Here is a 20,124-nt window from a genome sequence, read left to right as displayed (position 1 = left end):
TTGTTCCTGATCTTTTATACAACTTGTACAATTATGATCTGCTGCCTGGTAGCACTACTGGGACTGAACATGATTCCTACATCATTCATGGACAAACACACACAGCAGGATATGTGTGTAGAGCTGGAAGAGGAGACCCAGAGTATCACACTCATTACAGTGAACCAAAGTTTCTCTGGTCTGCAGGTTAGTGTGTTTCTGTTCTATAAATGAGGACAAGTTATTTTTCCACTTTGATTCTAGCATCTTTTCATTCTGAGACTGAGTTTATATTCCATCTATTTCTATATAATTTATCGCTCTTTTGGGGAGGGGTGATGTTTCAAGGTGAGAGGCAGTTAGTTTTTAGACAAGTTGCCAGTAAAGAAAATATATTTTACTTTAAAAATAATGTTGATGATAAATTAAATGAAATTAGAAAAATACATTTGTTCTTATTTTAAGATGATTCTGATTTTCATTGTTGTGTATGAATGTTTTCATTAAATACTTTAATTTTTTTTTAACATTAACGTCCCACAATAGTGTGTGGGTCCTTTTTTTGTAAACACACACTGGTAGGAGTATGAATATCAATATGCTTCTTTATTCATTTTTGCAAATGGCTTTAATATATAATGTGTTAACATGTGGTAATTTTTGATTTTGCATAAATGTCTCACATTTCACATCATTTCTATGGTTTTATTTTTGTGCTGTTGTGTCACAGTTTCCTGTTTCTCCAGATTTGGTGCATATGGCAGATTCAGATTTGCTGTGGCAGTAGGGACATTTTCCCACCACGTTCTGATTTAAATAAGGCCAAAAAGTTGACTATAATTGGTGTATTATGCCGGTTTTTGTACGTACGCCAGCTTTATGAATGAGGCTCCTGCTCTGAAACAGCAAGTGGACGTGAAAGGAGAGAAGCTGCAGATGCAGCATGTGCATTACATGCTTCATGTACTAAGTAGCTCTTGTCTGCAGAAGATTCGAACAATAATAAATCTAACATTTGTATACAAGTTATATCTGCTTACACATAAAAAGAAAGTTAGAACATCAGCCTCACTGAATCACTGAATCATCACACTGGCTGTCGGTGATCTGTTAATCAGCTTTTCTGTCGCTAGTTCTGTCTCTCTGGTTGCATTTGTTTATGGTTCACCTAAGAAGGAGGAAAAAAAGTGGTTCATGGTTCACACTGGAACAGATTTACCCAACAGTACTGCTTTTTGGAAACCCCTAGGCAACATTTATCAGTCTAATGTTAAACAGAACCATGGCACTGTTACATGAAGCTGAAGAATGAAACATGCTGATAACAACAGCTTATTTCAGTTAGATATTGTCTGCCTTTATTTCATATTCAGGATTAACGGGGTTTGCTGGTGACACAGCTGTAAAATCAACTACTCAGCCATTCAAACATCTATGAAGATGGATCAGGTTCAGGTTTGATAATATAAATCAGAGCAGGACCCTCCTCTAACGAAGTAGCTGACAGGTGGTGGAAATGTTTTATACTTCAGATATGCAGGGGTGTGTCTAGAAAAGTTTTAAAGGGGGCCAAGCAGGGGTACTGACCAGGAAAAGGGAGGAATAAAGATTTTATGTAATATTGAACTGATTATTACGACTAAAGTGATCAGGTTGATTAACATTAAATATTTGAAAGCACTTACTTGTACTTTCTGTTAATACAATATAGTACAAGCAGGCATATTAAATCCCCTCGATTTCTGGCTTTGGGGTAGTGAGTGGTGCAGCTGATCATTCACGGCCAATTGTTGACGGCTGGTTGATGTTTGCCTTTCAGCGATGGAAAATAGTAACAGGTTTAAGATCTCTTTCTGGAGATATGACCTGGTGCTTGTTGCAATTTTTTTACTTTGGTGCTCAGAGGGTCATAACAACTGAAATGAACAATGAAAAATCAAGAAGAAAATATCTCAAACTTGAAAAGCAACACATGATACTGAAAATGTAAAATTAAAGTTTATTTAGGATATATAAAAAATAATCCCACTGAAATTAAAATTAAAATAACATTCACAGTAAAAATGAGACTTTCATTTTCAGCTAGAAATTTTTCACTTTTAAAAGTTTTATAAAAATAAACATTATGACGGTGATTTAGCTCCATATCTGGCAGGTCTGTGGACAACGTCAACAAATACAGAAGCTACAGATGAACAAGAATAAATCCTGAACATTTAATCTTAGAATATTTACTTGTATCTTTAAAAGATGGATGTTTAAATGTAAACAGTTTATTATTTAAAACATACTTAAAATCAGAAAATATCATTTTGATCAGCTTGTGTAAATATGAGCTCTGATCTTCACAACTAAATAAAATATAAACCAAATTAATATTTGAAGTATTTATTAATAATTCTTTGTTTTATAGAATAATTTATTTATTTATTAATAATTCTTTGTTTTATAGAAATCTCATTACATGTTTGTTTTTCAGATGTTCATCCAGCAGCATCTCTCACACTGAATCCTGACAGAGTTCAACACTTCAGATATGACTCTGTTTCACTGAACTGTGGAGGAAACTCTACTAAGTTGAGAATGAGGAGGTTTACAGAAACAGTTTTTCTGTCAAGCTGCTCCTCCTGGGGGAGAATGATTGGATCCTCATGTAACATGAACATGAACTTGTACCACAATGGAGTTTACTGGTGTGAGTCTGGATCAGGAGAGTTCAGCAATGCAGTCAACATCACTGTACATGGTATGTTATGATCTTTTGTCCCGTATTTTTGTCCTTTTTTATATATGTTTAACGCACACTGTTGTTCCTTAATAACGTCATTACCAAGAGTTCCGATGTAATAATGTCGAAATAATGCTACAAAAATAAGTCAGGATTTGGACCTATGTAAAACTTGTTGTTCATTTGGATCATTTGTAGTGAAACAAAGTTGATGCTAACACAAAAAGTAGACTTTACACTTTAATCAAGAAGAATAAAATGATAAAACATCAATCTATTAACAAGAATGATGTTTCTATTCAGTCTAGATCTAACAAGACACATTCTGACTTCTAATCTCTGACTGAAGTAAACATCACATCAACACCATCACAGCAAAACTTCCACGTCAGTGTTGTTTTTGGCTTCTCAGTTATAGTTTTAGTTTTAGTCTTCAGGATGAAAATGTTTATTAGTTTTAACCACATTTTAGTCATTTCTAAGTTTGATCATTTTTGTCCAGTTTTAGTCGACGAAAACTCAAAAAAGTTTTAGTCTAATTTTAGTCAAATAAAAGTATTAGTCTTTAAACAAATGAATTTAGTTCCGTTTTATTTTATACATGGGTACCATGTATAGCTGTATGGCTGAATGTTGTAACCTCCCTCCCGCCTAAACGGAACTGAGTGCCATTTCGAACGTGGTCTATTAAATCAGTTTGGGTACCATGCAGGGCTAGTTTTTGGTCATTTATAAGTTAGAACTGTTCTGGTTTGTTCAGCTAGCCTGCAGTCACCTTTCATACACACCAAAGAGCGTATTCACTTGATCTTAATGTAATTCTTTTTTGTTAGAGCATATGTTCGTTTACTCCTAAAACACACAATGGCGTAGTCAAAACAATGTTTAATGAAGTAACTTACCCCAGGTTGGTGCACCACAGCGATAGCTGCCAAGAGGTCCGACAAGAGAAACTCTGGAGACGTTGGTCTCACGACCATTCACTCTGATTGGCTCAACTATTGATGACCCCGATCCCCCCCCCCCCAACCCCCCCCCCATCCCCCCCCCCCCCCCACCTCTGCTCTCACATTTTCAGACACAAGTTAGTTTTGGCACAAATATCTCGCAAGGAATGAGCCAAAAGTCAACTATGGAAGATAATTTGTCAGATGGACTATTTTTTCTCTGCAACTTCAAATTCAGTTCACGTGTGTGTGAGTTTTTTTTTTACAGCAGAAAATTTTGACATACAAGTTCAGATTTTTGATGCGCAACGTCTCACATTGTATTCTACAAGTTTTCACATCACATCTACAAGTTTGTTCATTTTGGCACATTTTTACCTTCATACGAGAACACTAACTGTACCATTTAGAAGCTCAGAACTTCCAAAGACCACAGTATCAGTTTTTTCCTAAATTTAAATCCAGCCACGCTTTTAGATCACTCAAGCAGCTGACGGACAGATTGCACTCACAATAGGTAGAAATGTAATTTTTAATGTCAGACAGTCAGCTCTTCAACATTTCGTCTCATGAACGAAATCTCACAAACATGTCGTTATGTTTTCGTCATCAGAGAACCATGTTTAGCTCGTCACTGTCTCGTTATCGTCATGAACAAAAGGTTAATTAACAAAATAAATTTGTGTTTATCATCGTTGATATAAATAATACTGTTCCACAGTAACAGTTTTCATAGCGAGAAAAGATACTGATTTGTCCTCTAAACCAAATCGTCTTTGTAAATGAGACAATGAAGTCACTGTTCACAGTGTAAAAACAACTTCTTTAGGATTTATGAGACTAAAGGTGGATTTATACTCATGTGGCGTCTGCATGCGGTTGGTTATGGTGTAGTTTACGCTGGTGAGTTTGTTCTCGTACTCGAGCATAGGGGGTACGTGTGGTTTCGGTGTTGTGTTGCAGTTTCTCCTCCTAACCTGAAGGTGGCAGCAGGGGTGGTATCGACCAGTAAACTCACCAGGTCTGAGTTCTTTTGATGGTTTTAAAACAAAAATTGTGTCCAGTATGGTTCAGTGTCTTTATTCGCTTGTGGAAGAAAACAAAGAAATAATTCAATCAGCCTCTCGTCAACTTGATCCACTGGTTATGAAAAACGGTGGTTACCAAACAAATTCAGCGAGAAAATCCAGATATCCTGCAACACGTGATCCCAAACTGATCAATCGCAAGGGAGTACGTTTGTGTAACCGTCTGCATAGCAGGAGTGTAAGTCAGGTCTGGAAGAGGTGCGAGTTGAGTCTCTGTGGAGCTACGCCGAGCCCACGGTAGTTACGCAGACGCTGCACAACTATAAATTCGCCACAAGAGTTTATTTGGTTAGAGATAGTGAGACATTTAGCTGTTTATAAATACAAAAGAGTGTAGTTTTAATCCCTCTGATATCTGACTAAACTTAATATCTTTATACTGTATATATTATATATATTTATATATATTAATATATTAATGTCTTTATTAGAATGTGGAAGAAAATGAAAAAAATAATTCGATCAGCCTCTCATCAAGTTGATCCACTGGTTATTGTTTTTAAAAAACGGTGGTTACCAAAAAGATTCAGTGAGAAGATCCAGTTATCCTGAATGTAGTTTTCTCTCTGATTTCTGACTGAATATCCACTGACTTTTCTTTACAGATGATGATGATGGCGTCATCCTGGTGAGCCCCGTCCATCCTGTGACTGAGGGAGATTTTGTCAGTCTGAGCTGCAGACGGAGAAAACAAAACACACTTTCCAATGTTTCTTTCTATCACAATGACAAACTTCTCCAACATGATGGCAGAGAGGAGCTGAACATCTCTGCAGTGTCACAGTCAGACGAAGGTTTCTACAAGTGTCAACATGCAGGAAAGACGTCACAACAGAGCTGGATGTCAGTTACAGGTGAGATTTATATGTTACATGATTTGTTGTGAATAACTAAAATCATTCTTTATTCTGACATGTTTACAGAGTTAATGTGTTGTAAGATGTTTACTTGTGTATAAAAATAAACATGATGCTCAAACAGTGATTGCATTTAACTGATGTCACCTCATTTTTGCTGAAACGTTTGTATGTATTTCATTTGAAATAATTTAGTAAAATGTATTAATATCTGTCCATCATGTTATTCACAGCCGCTGTGTCCAGACCTGAAAACTCTTCATTTCCTCTGCTGCTGATCGTTGGACCAGTTGCTGGAATTGTGTTTATTTTACTGATCTTACTTTGTTGGTACAGAAGGTCTAAAGGTGAGGCCTTTTCTTCTGATTTTAGCTTGTTCAGATGCATAAATTCCTTATGAGGCCTTTAATTATAACAGCAGCTCAACGTCTTACAACACAAACCAGGAAACAACTAATAGTTTCTTTATTCTTTGGTGAGAAAAGGTTTTTCCACAGAGCAGACGGTCAACCAGTGTGAAAATCACCAGCAAGTTTACTCCTCTCTCCTCCACGGTCAGTCTTTCATCTCGTTCTAAATGTTTTTACAGCTACTTTTATCAACTACTTTTACTCTGAATAATCTGTGTTAGTTGGATTTAAACACGAAGTGTGAAAAGATTTGAGATGACTTTGTTAATAAATAAATTACATGAGTCAACTCAGAAGTTTAATCAGCATTTATTCAGGTTTTTGATCTGATTAACTTTGTACGTCACGTCTGGTGGTTTTATGACTTTTACATCCTCTTCATTAAATAGAAACAGTCTGAACCGACACATGTTATTATCTACGGAAGCCCAGAGCAGTCGAGCTCACTCAGTTGTTTTAACACAGTTTTCTCTAAATAACATATTATTCAAATGCAGGGTTGGAAGGGGGTTGGAGCTTTTAGTCCATCAGAGAACCAACACAGAGAGATGAACATTCGATAAGACTCACACTCACTCCTAGCAAGAATTTAGACTCAAATCAGCCAAACATCCATGTCTTTGGACTGTGGGAGGAAAGTGGGAGAGGCTGGAGAAGTTCACACAGGTTCCACCCAGAAACATACTAGTTGGTGATAAATAAGTATTATATAAAAAATAAATTTAAATTAATTTAAAAGAAAATTTACTTTTTATTTCAATATTGAGGTTAGAAAACCTTAATAGTCAAACACGATTAAGCTCCTTGCTTTCTTAATTATCCATGAAGACAATTAGCAGAAATATTACATAAGAACTGTTATGATCCAGATTGTTGTTGTACTGATGTAGAAATGAGACAGAACTTTACTGATGAAATGTGCTGACATGGTGACTCTGAGCTGCAGCCAGATGTGCAGCTGTTTACAGCTGTGTTTTTATGATTAGCTTCCTGATGTTAGCTACCCTCAGCACTGTTACCATGTATTTTTGTAATATTCCCTGTTATTTAATGTTATGTTGTCAAACCAAACATTATTTTAACATCCCTTCAAAAGTGTAAACATGGGTACATTATGAGGAAGGGGTGAAAGTTCTCTGAGAAGATGATTGTTTAAACATTGGGTGGCACCTTGGAGGCAGAAAGACTTGGATAAAATCTCTAGGTGAAGAAATTTTGTAGAAGTATCACAAACATGAAGTGACCAAAGTAACTGTGTTGGAATTATTTTCTGACCTCCAGGAGACATTTCTGTCTATGAAAGAGTCAGACGCTCTGAAAACTCTCCAGATGGTACAGTATGAACTTTAAGCTTCACAGTTATACAATAATTATAAATATAATAACATTCAATAATTACACTATTGTTTCAGGTCAACAACAAGACGATTACGCTAATGTCATATCCCTGACTTAGCTTGAAAATGTCGACAAGAGTAGTGAGTTCATTTGAGATGTGATAAGAAAAAAGAATTTAGACTAACATTAAAATGTTTGGGATCACCTACTCATTGCATTTTATGTATATGAGGCTATATGTTGTTAATAAAATATGATGTGATTATAAACATGTTTAACTCCAAAAATATGAATGAAAATTTAAATTATGTGGTTATTTATTTATTTCACATCAAGAGGAAACATTATCAGACACTGTGTATAAAGGTGAACCTTTCACTGAGAACTACTGAAGTTTATTTGCTCTAGTCTACAATGTACAAATGGTATCTGACATGTAGATGTTATTTATTTTTCTGTCTTCCAGCGAGGTCATCAACAGAGCAACAGAAGCTCAGAGGAAACTCTGCTCTCATGGTTTGTTAGCAGAGCTGAAAAAATTCACCTTCATCAGGTTCGTCTGCAGAATCTACTGCATCTCTGCAGAAAGGTGTTCATTTAAACTGTTGTTGAAGTTCTGCTTTTTGGACCGGAGATGAACTACAGAGTGAACTGTTTTAATCAGTGTTGCTTCTGTTTTCTGCTTCTGAAACAAAATTCGGTCCAGATCAACACCAAAACTTCTGTTATAAACAAACAGTTAATTAAGAGTTAACAAACAGATATTTCTTAGAAAATATCAAGCAAACTGATTATTTGTGTTTTTTTTATGTTGTTTCTCTGGTGTAATTCTGGAAATCTTGATCAATAATACTCTTATATTGATAGATTTTTTATCCTTTATAATTATTTCTGTCACAGAATATGAGATTGATGTTTCAAATATCTCAGACAAACCAGGTTTGTTTTTCAAATCAAATTTGTTAGACTGACTGTCCAAACTAGATTTTTCAGTCAGTATTTCACTTTAAACATCTGTCTTCTTGCTTCATATGTTGCTATGGTAACTATACAGACACGAGTAATAACTTAGCAACACTGATGTCTTGACTTTAAAGTGGTTGGTAACCTTCAGCTATTCTTGTACAGACTCAATGGCAACACAGCATCAAAGTTCAGCTCAGCTTTGCTGCTCTGGGTTTGATATCAGTGTGTTTTCTTACACCCCCTCTACATTCCCACTGACTCGAGACTCTTTATCTGCTGCATGTGTGAATGTGTGGGTAAAATCCACCAAAACTGCACAAGCTTTCATTACTTATCCTGCTGCAGCTCGACTTTCATGCTCTTGTTTTCTTTGATATTAACGTGTTTAATGTTTTTGTAACAATAAAACAAATTTTTCTCTAAACTGATGAGTTTTCATGTGATGTTGTGGGACACAAGCTGGGTGGTAACGGTGATCAAAGATGCAGAAGATTCAGTAAAATCCATAATGAGCATGTGCAAGCATCTGTACTGATCTTGTTTGTCATCTGATATATATATATATATATATATATATATATATATATATGTTGGCATACATTAGCATAGCTTTAATTTATAGGAAGGATTGCAGCAGTAGCTCCTCCAGCAGGGGGCGCCAACTGCTTATATGGCTGTCAGAAAGACTCAGCTCTAACTGTTTGTATGGATTTATATGTGTAAATATGAAAAGTTTTCATCATTACACAGAGATTAGGACGGTAGTAGACATAAACACGAAAAGTGAAAAACAAGTTTTAATAAAGAATGACTAAAGTTAGTAATTTCATGTTAGTAAATGATTTTCTAATTCTGCTCTCTTTCTTTGTTTTTTTTGTTTTTTTTTGTTTTGTTTTTTCTTCTCTTCAGCTACAGGAGTTAGTTTTTATATCTGAGCTCTGTATGTGCTGAACAGCATCATCTGTAGGGATGCTGGTAGTATAAAAATGAAAAGGAAGTGTTAGAAATGTTAGACTAAAAATAACTTGTAGACAACATGTAATCTCATGATTTGGTAGGAAATTATTACATTTCTTATTATAAACTATGAAATATATGTGTAGTTATGCTCCATCTGTCTTTCTTACTGTCTTCTATATTTTCTTTTGTTTCTTCTTTATATTTTTGTTTTAGCAGCAAAGGATTCATTATATTTGTCGATGTTTGACAAGGAAATTACACAACAGGAAGTTATAATATTTCTTACCGGTGTAAGTGAATTGAAAGACAAACTTTTAGAGATCTGATCTCGTACTGAGGTGAACACATATCTTTCTTACGGTTCTCTTCAGATGCTGCAGTTTCAGCCTGTCTCCTGATACAAAGTGGAAATATTCCTCAGAAGCACAGCGACACATTATCAGGACTGGATGTGAGGATGGAGCAGACTTTGCTCTGTGTGATGGAGTTACTGTGTAAGTACATCACTTTCTCTGGTGAAATGTTGCAGATGAAGGAAACTGACAGTAAAGAAGAAAGTTTCAATTCAGATCTTAAACTAAACACAGTTGTGGACTTTTTTAGTTTAGTTTGCTGCAGAGTTTCTGGTAAAGATACAGTTAAAAGAAAATATCTTTTGTTCAAATATTTGCATATTACATGAACAGTTTTAAGTTATGAAAATAATTTACTATTTAATTCTTACACTTCTCTATTCTTACTATTAATTCTACATTGTTGTGCTTCCTTCTTTATTTCTGTCTTCATCATAAGTTTTTAGTCTCTTTTCAGTGATTTAATTTCTTCTAGTTTAACATCTAATGAAATGTCAATCTTCCTTTTAGTGATCAGTTCACTCTTCCATTGTGGACATGCTGAAGGTAACTGAACTTCTTTCTTTCTTTACTCTTTCTTTACTTGTTCATTTATCATCAGCTTTTTTACTGAGTTTCTTCCTCTTTTGTATCTACAGTCTGTTGTGTGTCATTGTAACCATGATAATATATCTTGACTCAATGGCAGGTCCAGAGGTCTGGTTTTGGGGGCACAGAGCTCCCTTAACACCTGACTGTTGCATACAGAGTGAGAACAGAAACATTTCCAGTTAGTCTTCCAGGGTTTTGTTCTGTAACTCTCCTTCCAGCTACAGGTTTAACTGGATCATAACTTCCCTAAAAGCAGTGATCTGTTTTCTTTGTTATGAAAATGGAGATGAAAACTTTAAGTGAAACTACTTTCTGGCCTTCATGTTGTATTTACTCCTGACTGATGGTAAAGAAAAAGAGGTCACAGAATAACTTCTAGATGAAGTGGAAAATATATTTAACAAGTTCAACTCCTCTTCTTCAACTTCTTTCCTCCACAATGTTCCAGATAAAAAATAATATTCACCATCCACCTTAACATCTTAAACAGAAATCTAAGTAAGATTACATATCTTAGATTAAGAGGATGTTTATTTTTTAAATAAGATTTTTCTTCTCACCAAACAGTTTTTATGTTAGAACATTTCACATATTTTAAGTGTTTTGGTTCTTGATTATGGTAAATGGTAAATGTTCTGTACTTATATACTTTTACCCAAAGCGCTTTATATATACGTCACATTCACACACCCATTCACACACACATTCAGACACTGATGGCAGAAGCAAATAGTAATAGTTAATAGTTGTTTCTCTGAAATAAATAAAAAGTACATCAATGCATCATCACACATCTTCCACAGTTTCACACATCTCTTATCAGTTTCTGAGAAAGTAGCTGTGAAATAGCTGTACGGAAGTTATTAGTCATATTAATAAAAAAAAAAAAAAAAACACCAGTCACAGCAACTTGCAGCTCATTTATTTTTATATTCAACACTTCTTTCTAGACATGTTAAGAAAAAAGACGAGTAATATGAATTCTCCTCAGATGAGACTGCAAGTCCAACTATAGGACCCCTGTTGGCTTGTTGGGTCCTTTGTCTAAACCATGTATATATGGGATAGAATGACCTGATGATTAGTCTGAAAACAGCTTCTCTCTAATCTCTCTAACAGGACCTCAGCTTTCTGTGTCTCCATCATGGCTGAGTCCTGGATCCTCAGTAACTCTGAGATGTGAGATTAAACCTCCGTCTGCAGGATGGAGGTTCTACTGGTATAAAGCTGTTCCTGATCTGTTACACAAGAACTACAGTTATGATCTGCTGCCTGGTAGCACTGCTGGGACTGAACATGATTCCTACATCATTCATGGACAAACACACATGGCAGGATATGTGTGTAGAGCTGGAAGAGGAGACCCAGTAGATTATACTGATTACAGTGAAGTAAAGTTTGTCTGGTCTGCAGGTCAGTGTGTTTCTGTTCTATAAATGAGGAGAAGTTTGATTCTAGCATCTCTTCCTTCTGAGACTGAGTTTATATTCCATCTATTTCTCTATAATCTATCGCTCTTTTGGGGAGGGGTGATGTTTCAAGGTGAGAGGCAGTTAATTTTTGGACAAGTTGCCAGTCCAGAAAATATATTTTACTTTAAAACTAATGTTGATGATAAATTAAATAAAACTAAATTAAATTAGAAAAATAGATTTGTTCTTATTTTAAGATGATTCTGATTTTCATTGTTGTGCGTGAATGCTTTCATTAAATATTTTAATTTTTCTGTTATTCCTTAACTGAATAACATGAACATCCCACACACAATGTGTGGGTCCTTTTTTGTAAACACGCACTAGTAGGAGTATGAATATCAATATGCCTTTTTTTCTTTCAATATGCCGGTTTTTGTACATACACCAGCTTTATGAATGAGGCTCCTGCTCTGAAACAGCAAGTGGAAGTGAAAGGAGAGAAGCTGCAGATGCAGCATGTGCATTACATGCTTTGTGTTCTAATTAGCTCTTGTCTGCAGAAGATTCGAACAATAATAAATCTAACTTTTGTAAACAAGTTATATCTGCTTACACATAAAAAGAAAGTTAGAATGTCAGCCTCACTGAATCACTGAATCATCACACTGGCTGTCGGTGATCTGCTCATCAGCTTTTCTTTTGCTAGTTCTGTCTCTCTGGTTGCATTTGTTTATGGTTCACTTGAGAAGAAGGGAAAAAAAAGTGGTTCATGCTTCACAAGCTAAAGAATGAAACATGCTGATAACAACAGCTTTATCTAGTTAGATATTGTTTGCCTTTATTTCATATTCAGGATATATATAAATTTATATATGTATGTTTGTGTGTGTGTGTGTGTGTGTGTCAGATGATTACAATTTTCATTTATGTAGCGTAATGCCTCGATATTATTGTAAAACCTTGATGGTAGAAATTAATTTCAAAATGAATGAAACCTTGTAATTGTAATTTTCCTCTAAGTAGGGCACCACTCTTCTGTATAAGCTGATTAAGCAATCCACGGTCCAGAAGAGAAAACCGTGAGTGGCGTTTTAATAAAATTATTGATTTTAATCCAGTCTAATTCTCATATCTGAAGTTGCAAATTCAACATCTGAAGGGACCTTGATTCCATACAAAAATAACCACGGAAACAATTCTAAATTGCAATAATGTAAACAATTTATTAAACACCTATCATCAATTAACAGCAAAGAGAAATCAATGTCAGAAATTATGAAATTATCAATATCGCTTTAGAGACTCTGCCGGCCTTCTGTTGTGCCGGGAGGGTGAACCAGCTTAAAAGACAGTAGAAATGAAGCAGGAAAATGAAATAAACAAGGGTGGAGAATGCTGTCAAATTAAATCAGATATTATAAAGAAAATAATATCTGGATCTTACGCAGTTTGGAATAGTTTCCCATATTCCAAACTGCACTAACCCTAACAATAACTAACTAATGAGCAGCATTTAGTTAATTTTGGTCAGAACATAACGGACAAAAAAAAGGGAATTTGGTAAAGCAATTTATAATAGTCAACTGAATTAAAAGGAATAACTAAATGAACTTTGGAGTGAAAAGAGAATAAAATTCAGCATTTCAAAGACACCAGCTAGACCCAGTTGGAGGCTCGGTTCGGTCTTACTTGGAGCAGGTGGTAGGGCCTATGAGCGGGGTTCGGTACGGCATCAACGTGGCGAGGTTCCTGAAGTCGTCTGGTATCCAGCAGAAGACAGCCCGTCCGAAACGGTTTGGATCAGCTTCCAAAGCGAACCGTGGTCTTCAGTTCTCCACTAGCAATGGTGATGATTGGCTGGTGTGACAAAAGGTTCGACCCGGAGTTTGGGAACCACCACAGGAGCCTTTTTCTAAATAATGTCCGTCAACGTCAATTGTGGCTGTACGTTTTTCTTCAGCTTCTTTCTGCAGGTCAGACTGGTCAGGGGTTGAAGACACAGCTAAAACATTTACAGAATGTAATGTCATTTGCTCTTTTAAGCTTAAATCAACTTGACTCACCGAGTCAGAGTTCAGATCTAAGACAGAAAAGAGTGTGATTGCCTTCGATGGTTTAGTGTAGACCACTTGTGATGTTTGGTCTTCAGGCAGCAATGAAGAGGGGACGTTTCCAATTATTGGGATTTTCAGCTCAAAATCATGAAACTGTGAACTAATGAGCCAATCCAGAAGCGTGGCCTTGGGGATCAGAATGGTTTCAGCAGTGGGGTTGCATACTGCTAAGAAAGTGGCCCTGGCATCCAGACTCAGTAATGGTGTTGCTTGCAGGGACAGACCAAGCTCAAAGAACAGGGGTGAAGATTGGAAGAGAGCTTGATGGTGGTTGAGGGTGGTTGAGGGTTTGTGGTTGAGGGTCTGCCCTGATTGCATGTGGATTCGGATGGGCACCTGCTGAGTGTGTCCTGGAACAGTGATATGATTAGCAACCTGACACTCTTCTGGTATAGTCTGTCCAGACCTGAGACTGTCTGCCTCAGGTGGAGCATAAACATCACCTGCGGATGTTAGTGACCACAAAACATTATTGACTGTGTCAACATGGGTGCTAAGTCTGACCAAGGTGTCACTGCTGACATACACAGGGTGTGGAAGATCAGGAATGATCAAAAATGGTTGCATCAGTGTTCGATTTTTCCACCTCAGGTGGAGAGCACACACGCCTGTGGTTTTAAATGTCCTGGTTGGTTTCGAATCCGAGGGAAATCGGAATTTCTTTTCCACAAGGGAATGTTGACATTCATGAGTTTCAATGACTAGTACGGTTTTTGGCTGAAAAAAATTATCAGCCCAGAGAGCTAATCTGGCATCACTGATCTGTGAGCCTTCAAGTTCAAGATCTCCAAGTATTTTGGGACAATATTCAGTTGAGGGGGGATGGTTGTATTGCACACAGAAATGTGTCTTGCTGTTCCATGAAGTGTTCAGTCAAATGGCTGGCTTCAACCCGACTGGGGGAGCTGGTGAGAACCTCATCACCTTGTGGTTTTGGTTCTAACAGCTCAAGGAGACCAGATGGTGTTATACTATCTAGCTTTGTAGCATCTAGTACGTAGTAGTTGGAGTCAGACTCCAACGAGGAAGAAAGGGGTAAAGGTTGTCGGACCTGAGCCCATAATTTTAGCCCTTTGAAATCAATGAGAGGCTCAAAGCGGTTCAAAAGATCTTTACCGACCAGAGATGGTATGGAGTCCAGATCGGAGACATAGACCGGATGAATGAGGGTCATTGGACCGATTGACAGCTGTATCAGCGACATGGCTGATAAAGTGGTGTTGGTGTCAGCATATGGACGCACGTCCAGAATGCATGGCTGGAGCTTCAAGTCTTTGTTGGCCCGGTTTGCGGCCAAACGGAGCTCCTGAAACAGAGAGGCTGACATCAAGGTGACATCTGCTGCGGTGTCAAGAAGTGCATCATGAGTTAAGATACCTTTTAAACCTAATGTTAGATAAAACTTCTTAGCAACCCCCTTTTCAGTGAGGTTACATAAGAACTGCTGCACAGGTGGTTCTATTTGGATCATGGACGGGTCCTGATCAGTGTGATCTCCCGGCTGACCCAGCTGCACGACCAAAACTGCACTGGAAGAAGAATTACCCCCCTCAGGTTCCTGAGGGTCTTGGGGAACCTGTGAAGTGTCTGGGACAGGTTCTGAGTTACCTTCAGATTCAGGGTTCAAAGGATCTAGAGATGTCTTCCCTTGCTGACTGTCAGCTTGGGAGGATGGAGCAGGTGCTCCAACCTGTTTAGTGGCCATGGCTGTTATTGACAAGAGATCAGGTTCATCCTTTTTTGGTTTCTCAGCTAACTTATTTAACAGACTTTTGAGCTTATCAATTTCCTCCTAAGAAGATTCTGACCTGCTTTCTTCCGAGGTCGGTTGGAAGGTTCAGAAAAATCCTTATGAGGTTCTTGACTCCTTTCGGTGGCTCATCTGTAAGAAGGTGGGGATGACCAGCCCGCATCAGAATGATTATTCCGGGAACGATTCTGGTGGTCACCCTCAGTGTAATGCGCAGGGCGTTGACAGTGAGGATAAGAGGAGAATTTGGCTCGGTCAAGGGGGTGGCGATATTCCCCGCCTGACCCTCGAGAGTTAGGATGTTCGTGTCTGATTTGATTTATGAGACAAAGAAGATGGACAGTTCTCATCATACTTCAATGGTCGAGGTGTGTTTGTGGAAACTTTAGAAGCACGATGAGTCTGAGCTCCCTCCAACTCCATGTGAATCGGTTCGGTGTTTAAAGCCAGTACAATGTTAGGCTCAGTGGTTTTGGCCTGTTTCTTCTTCTGGAATGCTAATGTGGCCCATTCACTGAGCTGTTGAATGGAAGAAGTGTGAGGGTTAGCCAAAATCCCTAAATGATGGCTGGTGGCAGGGTGGAGGTTCTGCACAAAGACGATTTTAAAGCTTGGATCTTGTTCCATGTCAGGCTCATTTCTGGAGCCAAAATAGGCAGTTTAAAGACAATGATAGTACTGCTGTGGCATCTCATGCCTACCTTGCTTAACTGTCAGTGCAACACCCAGACCTGATTGAGGTAAGTTGCTGGAGAACTCCTTCTCCATTGCCTGGCAAAGAGCAGAGTAATCATTCCGAACACTGTCAGTCTGTCTTTCAATAAACCTGCTAACCTCACAACTAGCTGTCAGTTTGATCAGGTGGATCCGATCCTGAACCGAAGCCTGGGGAAATTTCCTCAGATAGAACTCGATGTCATTCAAGTATGATTAGGTGTCATGTGACCAGGTTTTGGTTCGTACCTGAGGATATTGCGTGCAATCTTGTCAAGCTCTCGATCAGAAGGGCCCTGCTGGGCCTGAAGAAGGGAAGGATGGAAAGATTGATCCACTCGGACTGGATCAGGAGGTCTTCTGTCCGTTCTGAAAGGAGTAGCTGGAACGGGTGTTCCAGGAGAGACGGGAGGTCTGCCAGAAGCACCTGGACTGAGGAAAGGGTCTGTGTCATCCTGGGAGAAATCCCTAGGACTCTGATGTAACTGTCTTCGAGCTTCTATCAGTTCTTCTGCTAAGCGGTCATTCTGCCGGTGAGCAGCATCACGCTCCGCTCTGGCTTTGTTGACATTATCCTGTAAGGATTGGATTTGCTTCTGTTTAGCTTCTGTAAGCATCCACTTCAAGAGTCTGGTCATGAACCTTATCTAGAGCATCCTGGAGAGGTTGCCTTGAGCTTGCACAAGCTTGGTGAACTTCCTCCAGTTGCAACTCAGTCGCCACTAAATTCTGTTTAGTGACTAGCAATGGGGTTCATGCACAACGCGTTCTATGGAACTTCCAGGTTCCAATAAGCCAGTAAGAACGTTTCCGGTTACTTTCTGTGGGTAGCGTTGTGGAGGTAGATTGCAGCACTGAGGTAAACAAAGGAATGAGATATTCCTTATATTCGAGACAACAGGTAGTATAGTATAGTATAATATAGCATAGTATAGTATAGTATAGTATAGTATAGTATAGTATAGTATAGTGTAGTAGGCCAATATAATCGTATAATATAGTAGTGTGAGATGAAGCCATCATACAAGTTTCAGCGGCGGGAAGGGTCGACAGCTGAGCACTGTGTTCCTTTGTGCACCTCATCAGCCAAATATATTTCGACTGTCAGTTTTCACACATTTCCCTCAGACGGTCAACTACGAAGGAGATGGATTGTGAACATTAGAAGGGAAAACTTCATCATCTCTCATCACACCCTCGTCTGCAGTTGACACTTTACAACACAGGATTTCAAAGAGCCGACTGAAGAAGGAGGGAGAAGGAGGCCGAAACCCGGCGCCGTTCCAGTTTTATTTCAATGGAACAACTATTCTCTCGGTGAGAGAAGAATTTGTGTGTGGGAACGTACAGCAAGATCGGAGGAGGTGGAAACTGGAGAAGCGGTTCGTGCCCATGGTCACGACTACTGTGTCGGACTGAAGCCTGCCTTTGTGGACAACGTACTGGAGGAAAACCAGAGACTGCGAGAGGAAGTCGCTCAACTACAGCAGCAGCTGGAGCAAATGTCCCTCTCACGTTTGGGGATACAGAGATTTTGATCAGGTATGTGCATTTGCTTGTTATTTTATACGTTTAAACCAGGTATGTATCTAGTGAAATAAGTAGGGTTGGACACGTTAACGTTAATCGCGCATTAACGCAACTATTAATTAACACCATCTAATGTAATCAGGAGAGAGCGGGTTTATTAACGTAAAGAGACGTTTTCTGTCTGGAACTTAAGAAAGAAGAAGAACCTACGTTTCTCTTCGTCTAAACCCATGCAGATGGCAGAACATCGTGATTCTTGGACGGGAAACTGCTCCCAAAAGACAATGAGAAACTTTTTATTTTTTTAATATTATTATTATTTTTTAATGAATGCGGTTTTAAATCCTGCTTTCTGTCTGTTCACCTGATGCTGATATTTATCACATATTGATCCCCTTCTGTGTTTAGAAGGAAGCAGCTTCACAGCTTTAAATCCATCCTGCTGACTTTTTACCTTTTAGTTAGTAAATCCTGAACATTTCACTCTTCTTTCTCATAAATATTTGATTTTATATGAAGAAATATTTTAACTGTTGGTGTTTAAAGAGAAAATTGCTGCTAAAGCTGTTTATATGTTTAGTGCAGGGGTCTGCAGCCTTTCCAATCTAAAGAGCCATTTTTCCCTCAGTCAGCTAAATAAAACTATTTTAGAGCTGCAAATGTTACAAGACTTTTCAAAAAGACAACTTAATTATTTTTAATGAAGAACCACCATAGGATATTTGTTATTTTTGAAGAACCACATTTTTATTTCTGTTTTTGGGTTTTAAAATAAAGAAAAACAGAAAACTTTTATAAAAAGGGGATAGACACCCTTTCTTCTAAGGGATGTAGATAATTGTGGAAAATGGTGTGAAAGAAAAAAAAGTCCCTGGTTTCCAACCTAATGACAAGAAAGATAGATTTAAAAAAATATTTTAGCCATGTATTTAGAGGCATTGTGGAAGGTCCAGAGAACCACATGTAGCTCCAGAGCCACAGGTTAGAGACCCCTGATGTAGTGTTTGTAAACCATAATTTACTGCATTTTCTTTATATAGCTGTATGCCTTTTTTAAAGGAAAGAGACATTCTGCACGTAACAATGCAATTAAAAATTTTTAATCGTTGCCCAGCACTAGAAATAAGATATAAATCTAGTGAAATATATGATAATGTATATGAATTATATAATATGTAAATTATGATATCCCATCCTGTTTGATGTCTTGCTTGTGTTGTTCTTACTCTGAGATGTAAGTCGCTTTGGATAAAAGTGTCTGCTAAATGATTGTAGAATAGAATGGAACTAGCAGGATGTTGATGCTAAACAACAGAAGCCTGTTTCAATTAGACAGTTTGCATGTTGAATGTATGTTACATATTGTTTGCATTTATTTCATGGTATCACTTCTCAGTATAACTGAAGTTTGCTGGAGCTTCAGCTGTAGAATCTGCTGGTCATAAAACAGCCAGATGGATCAGGTTCAGATATCTGCTGACAGCGAAACATCAAAAGGGAAACAAGGCTGTGTCGTCTTATAATCTTTAGAAAGGCCGGTTCACCTTTTAGAGACAATGAATGTGGAAATTACTAACATTCTAAAATACAAAACTGTAGGACCCCTGTCTCACCGGCAGTTGACAGGTGGCAGGAAGGTTTTATACTTCAGATATGCAGGTGCAAGTCTAGTTCATCACAAGCACCATACAAATGATAGATTTTCACAGCATGAGGAGGCATTTGTGAGAAATTGCTGAATATCTGACAATAATATAGTATGGTGAATATTTTTCCTACTTATCTTAATGATATGATATATATATGATATTTGCAATTATGTGATTTCCTAAATAGAGTACATTGGAGAAGTACAGCCAACCATTTAACTAATCTTCTTTGTTTCACAGGGACAGGTTCTACATCCAATAGATGAAATGTTCCTGTTCCTGAATTACATTGCCCTTGGACTGAAGCAGAGGAACCTGGCTGACCACTACCAGATCTCCCAGTCTACTGTGAGCAGAGTAATTCTCACATGGAGCAATTTTTTGCTTTCTGTCCTTGATGCACAGAAAATCTGGATGACACCAGAGCAGATAAAAGAGTACCTACCTTTGGAGTTCAGAGACTATGCTGACACCAGTGTGATCCTGGACTGCACTGAGCTGAGGTGCCAAACCCCCTCTTCTCCCCTACTACAGAGTGAGGTCTACTCAAACTACAAGTCCCACTGTACCCTGAAAGGAATGATTGGCATAGCACATGATAGCACATGGTCCAGTGACCTTTTTCTCCCCCCTTTATGCGGGTTCAATCAGTGACAAGCAGCTGTTTGTGGAATCAGGACTTTCCAGGCTTCTCCGTCCAGATTCTGCGATCATGGTGGACAGAGGCTTCCTGAT

General features: G+C 38.0%; 1 protein-coding gene across 1 annotated transcript; it reads left to right on the top strand.

Moving 5' to 3' along the window:
- Positions 1-2: 2 nt before the first annotated feature.
- LOC121639291 lies at positions 3-8,080 on the top strand (the record flags this gene model as incomplete). The annotated part of the gene is made up of 7 exons (XM_041984453.1): positions 3-186; positions 2,459-2,725; positions 5,348-5,596; positions 5,833-5,946; positions 6,085-6,153; positions 7,291-7,341; positions 7,814-8,080. Coding segments are annotated over 7 exons (993 nt in total), but the record flags the coding sequence as incomplete, so codon positions are not given.
- Between the last annotated feature and the right edge of the window lie 12,044 nt (positions 8,081-20,124).

Source organism: Melanotaenia boesemani, chromosome 5 (genome assembly GCF_017639745.1).
Source record: "Melanotaenia boesemani isolate fMelBoe1 chromosome 5, fMelBoe1.pri, whole genome shotgun sequence".
Taxonomy (NCBI): Eukaryota; Metazoa; Chordata; class Actinopteri; order Atheriniformes; family Melanotaeniidae; genus Melanotaenia; species Melanotaenia boesemani.
The sequence above is the reverse complement of the archived record's forward strand: the minus strand, read 5'-3'. Positions and strand labels throughout refer to the sequence as shown.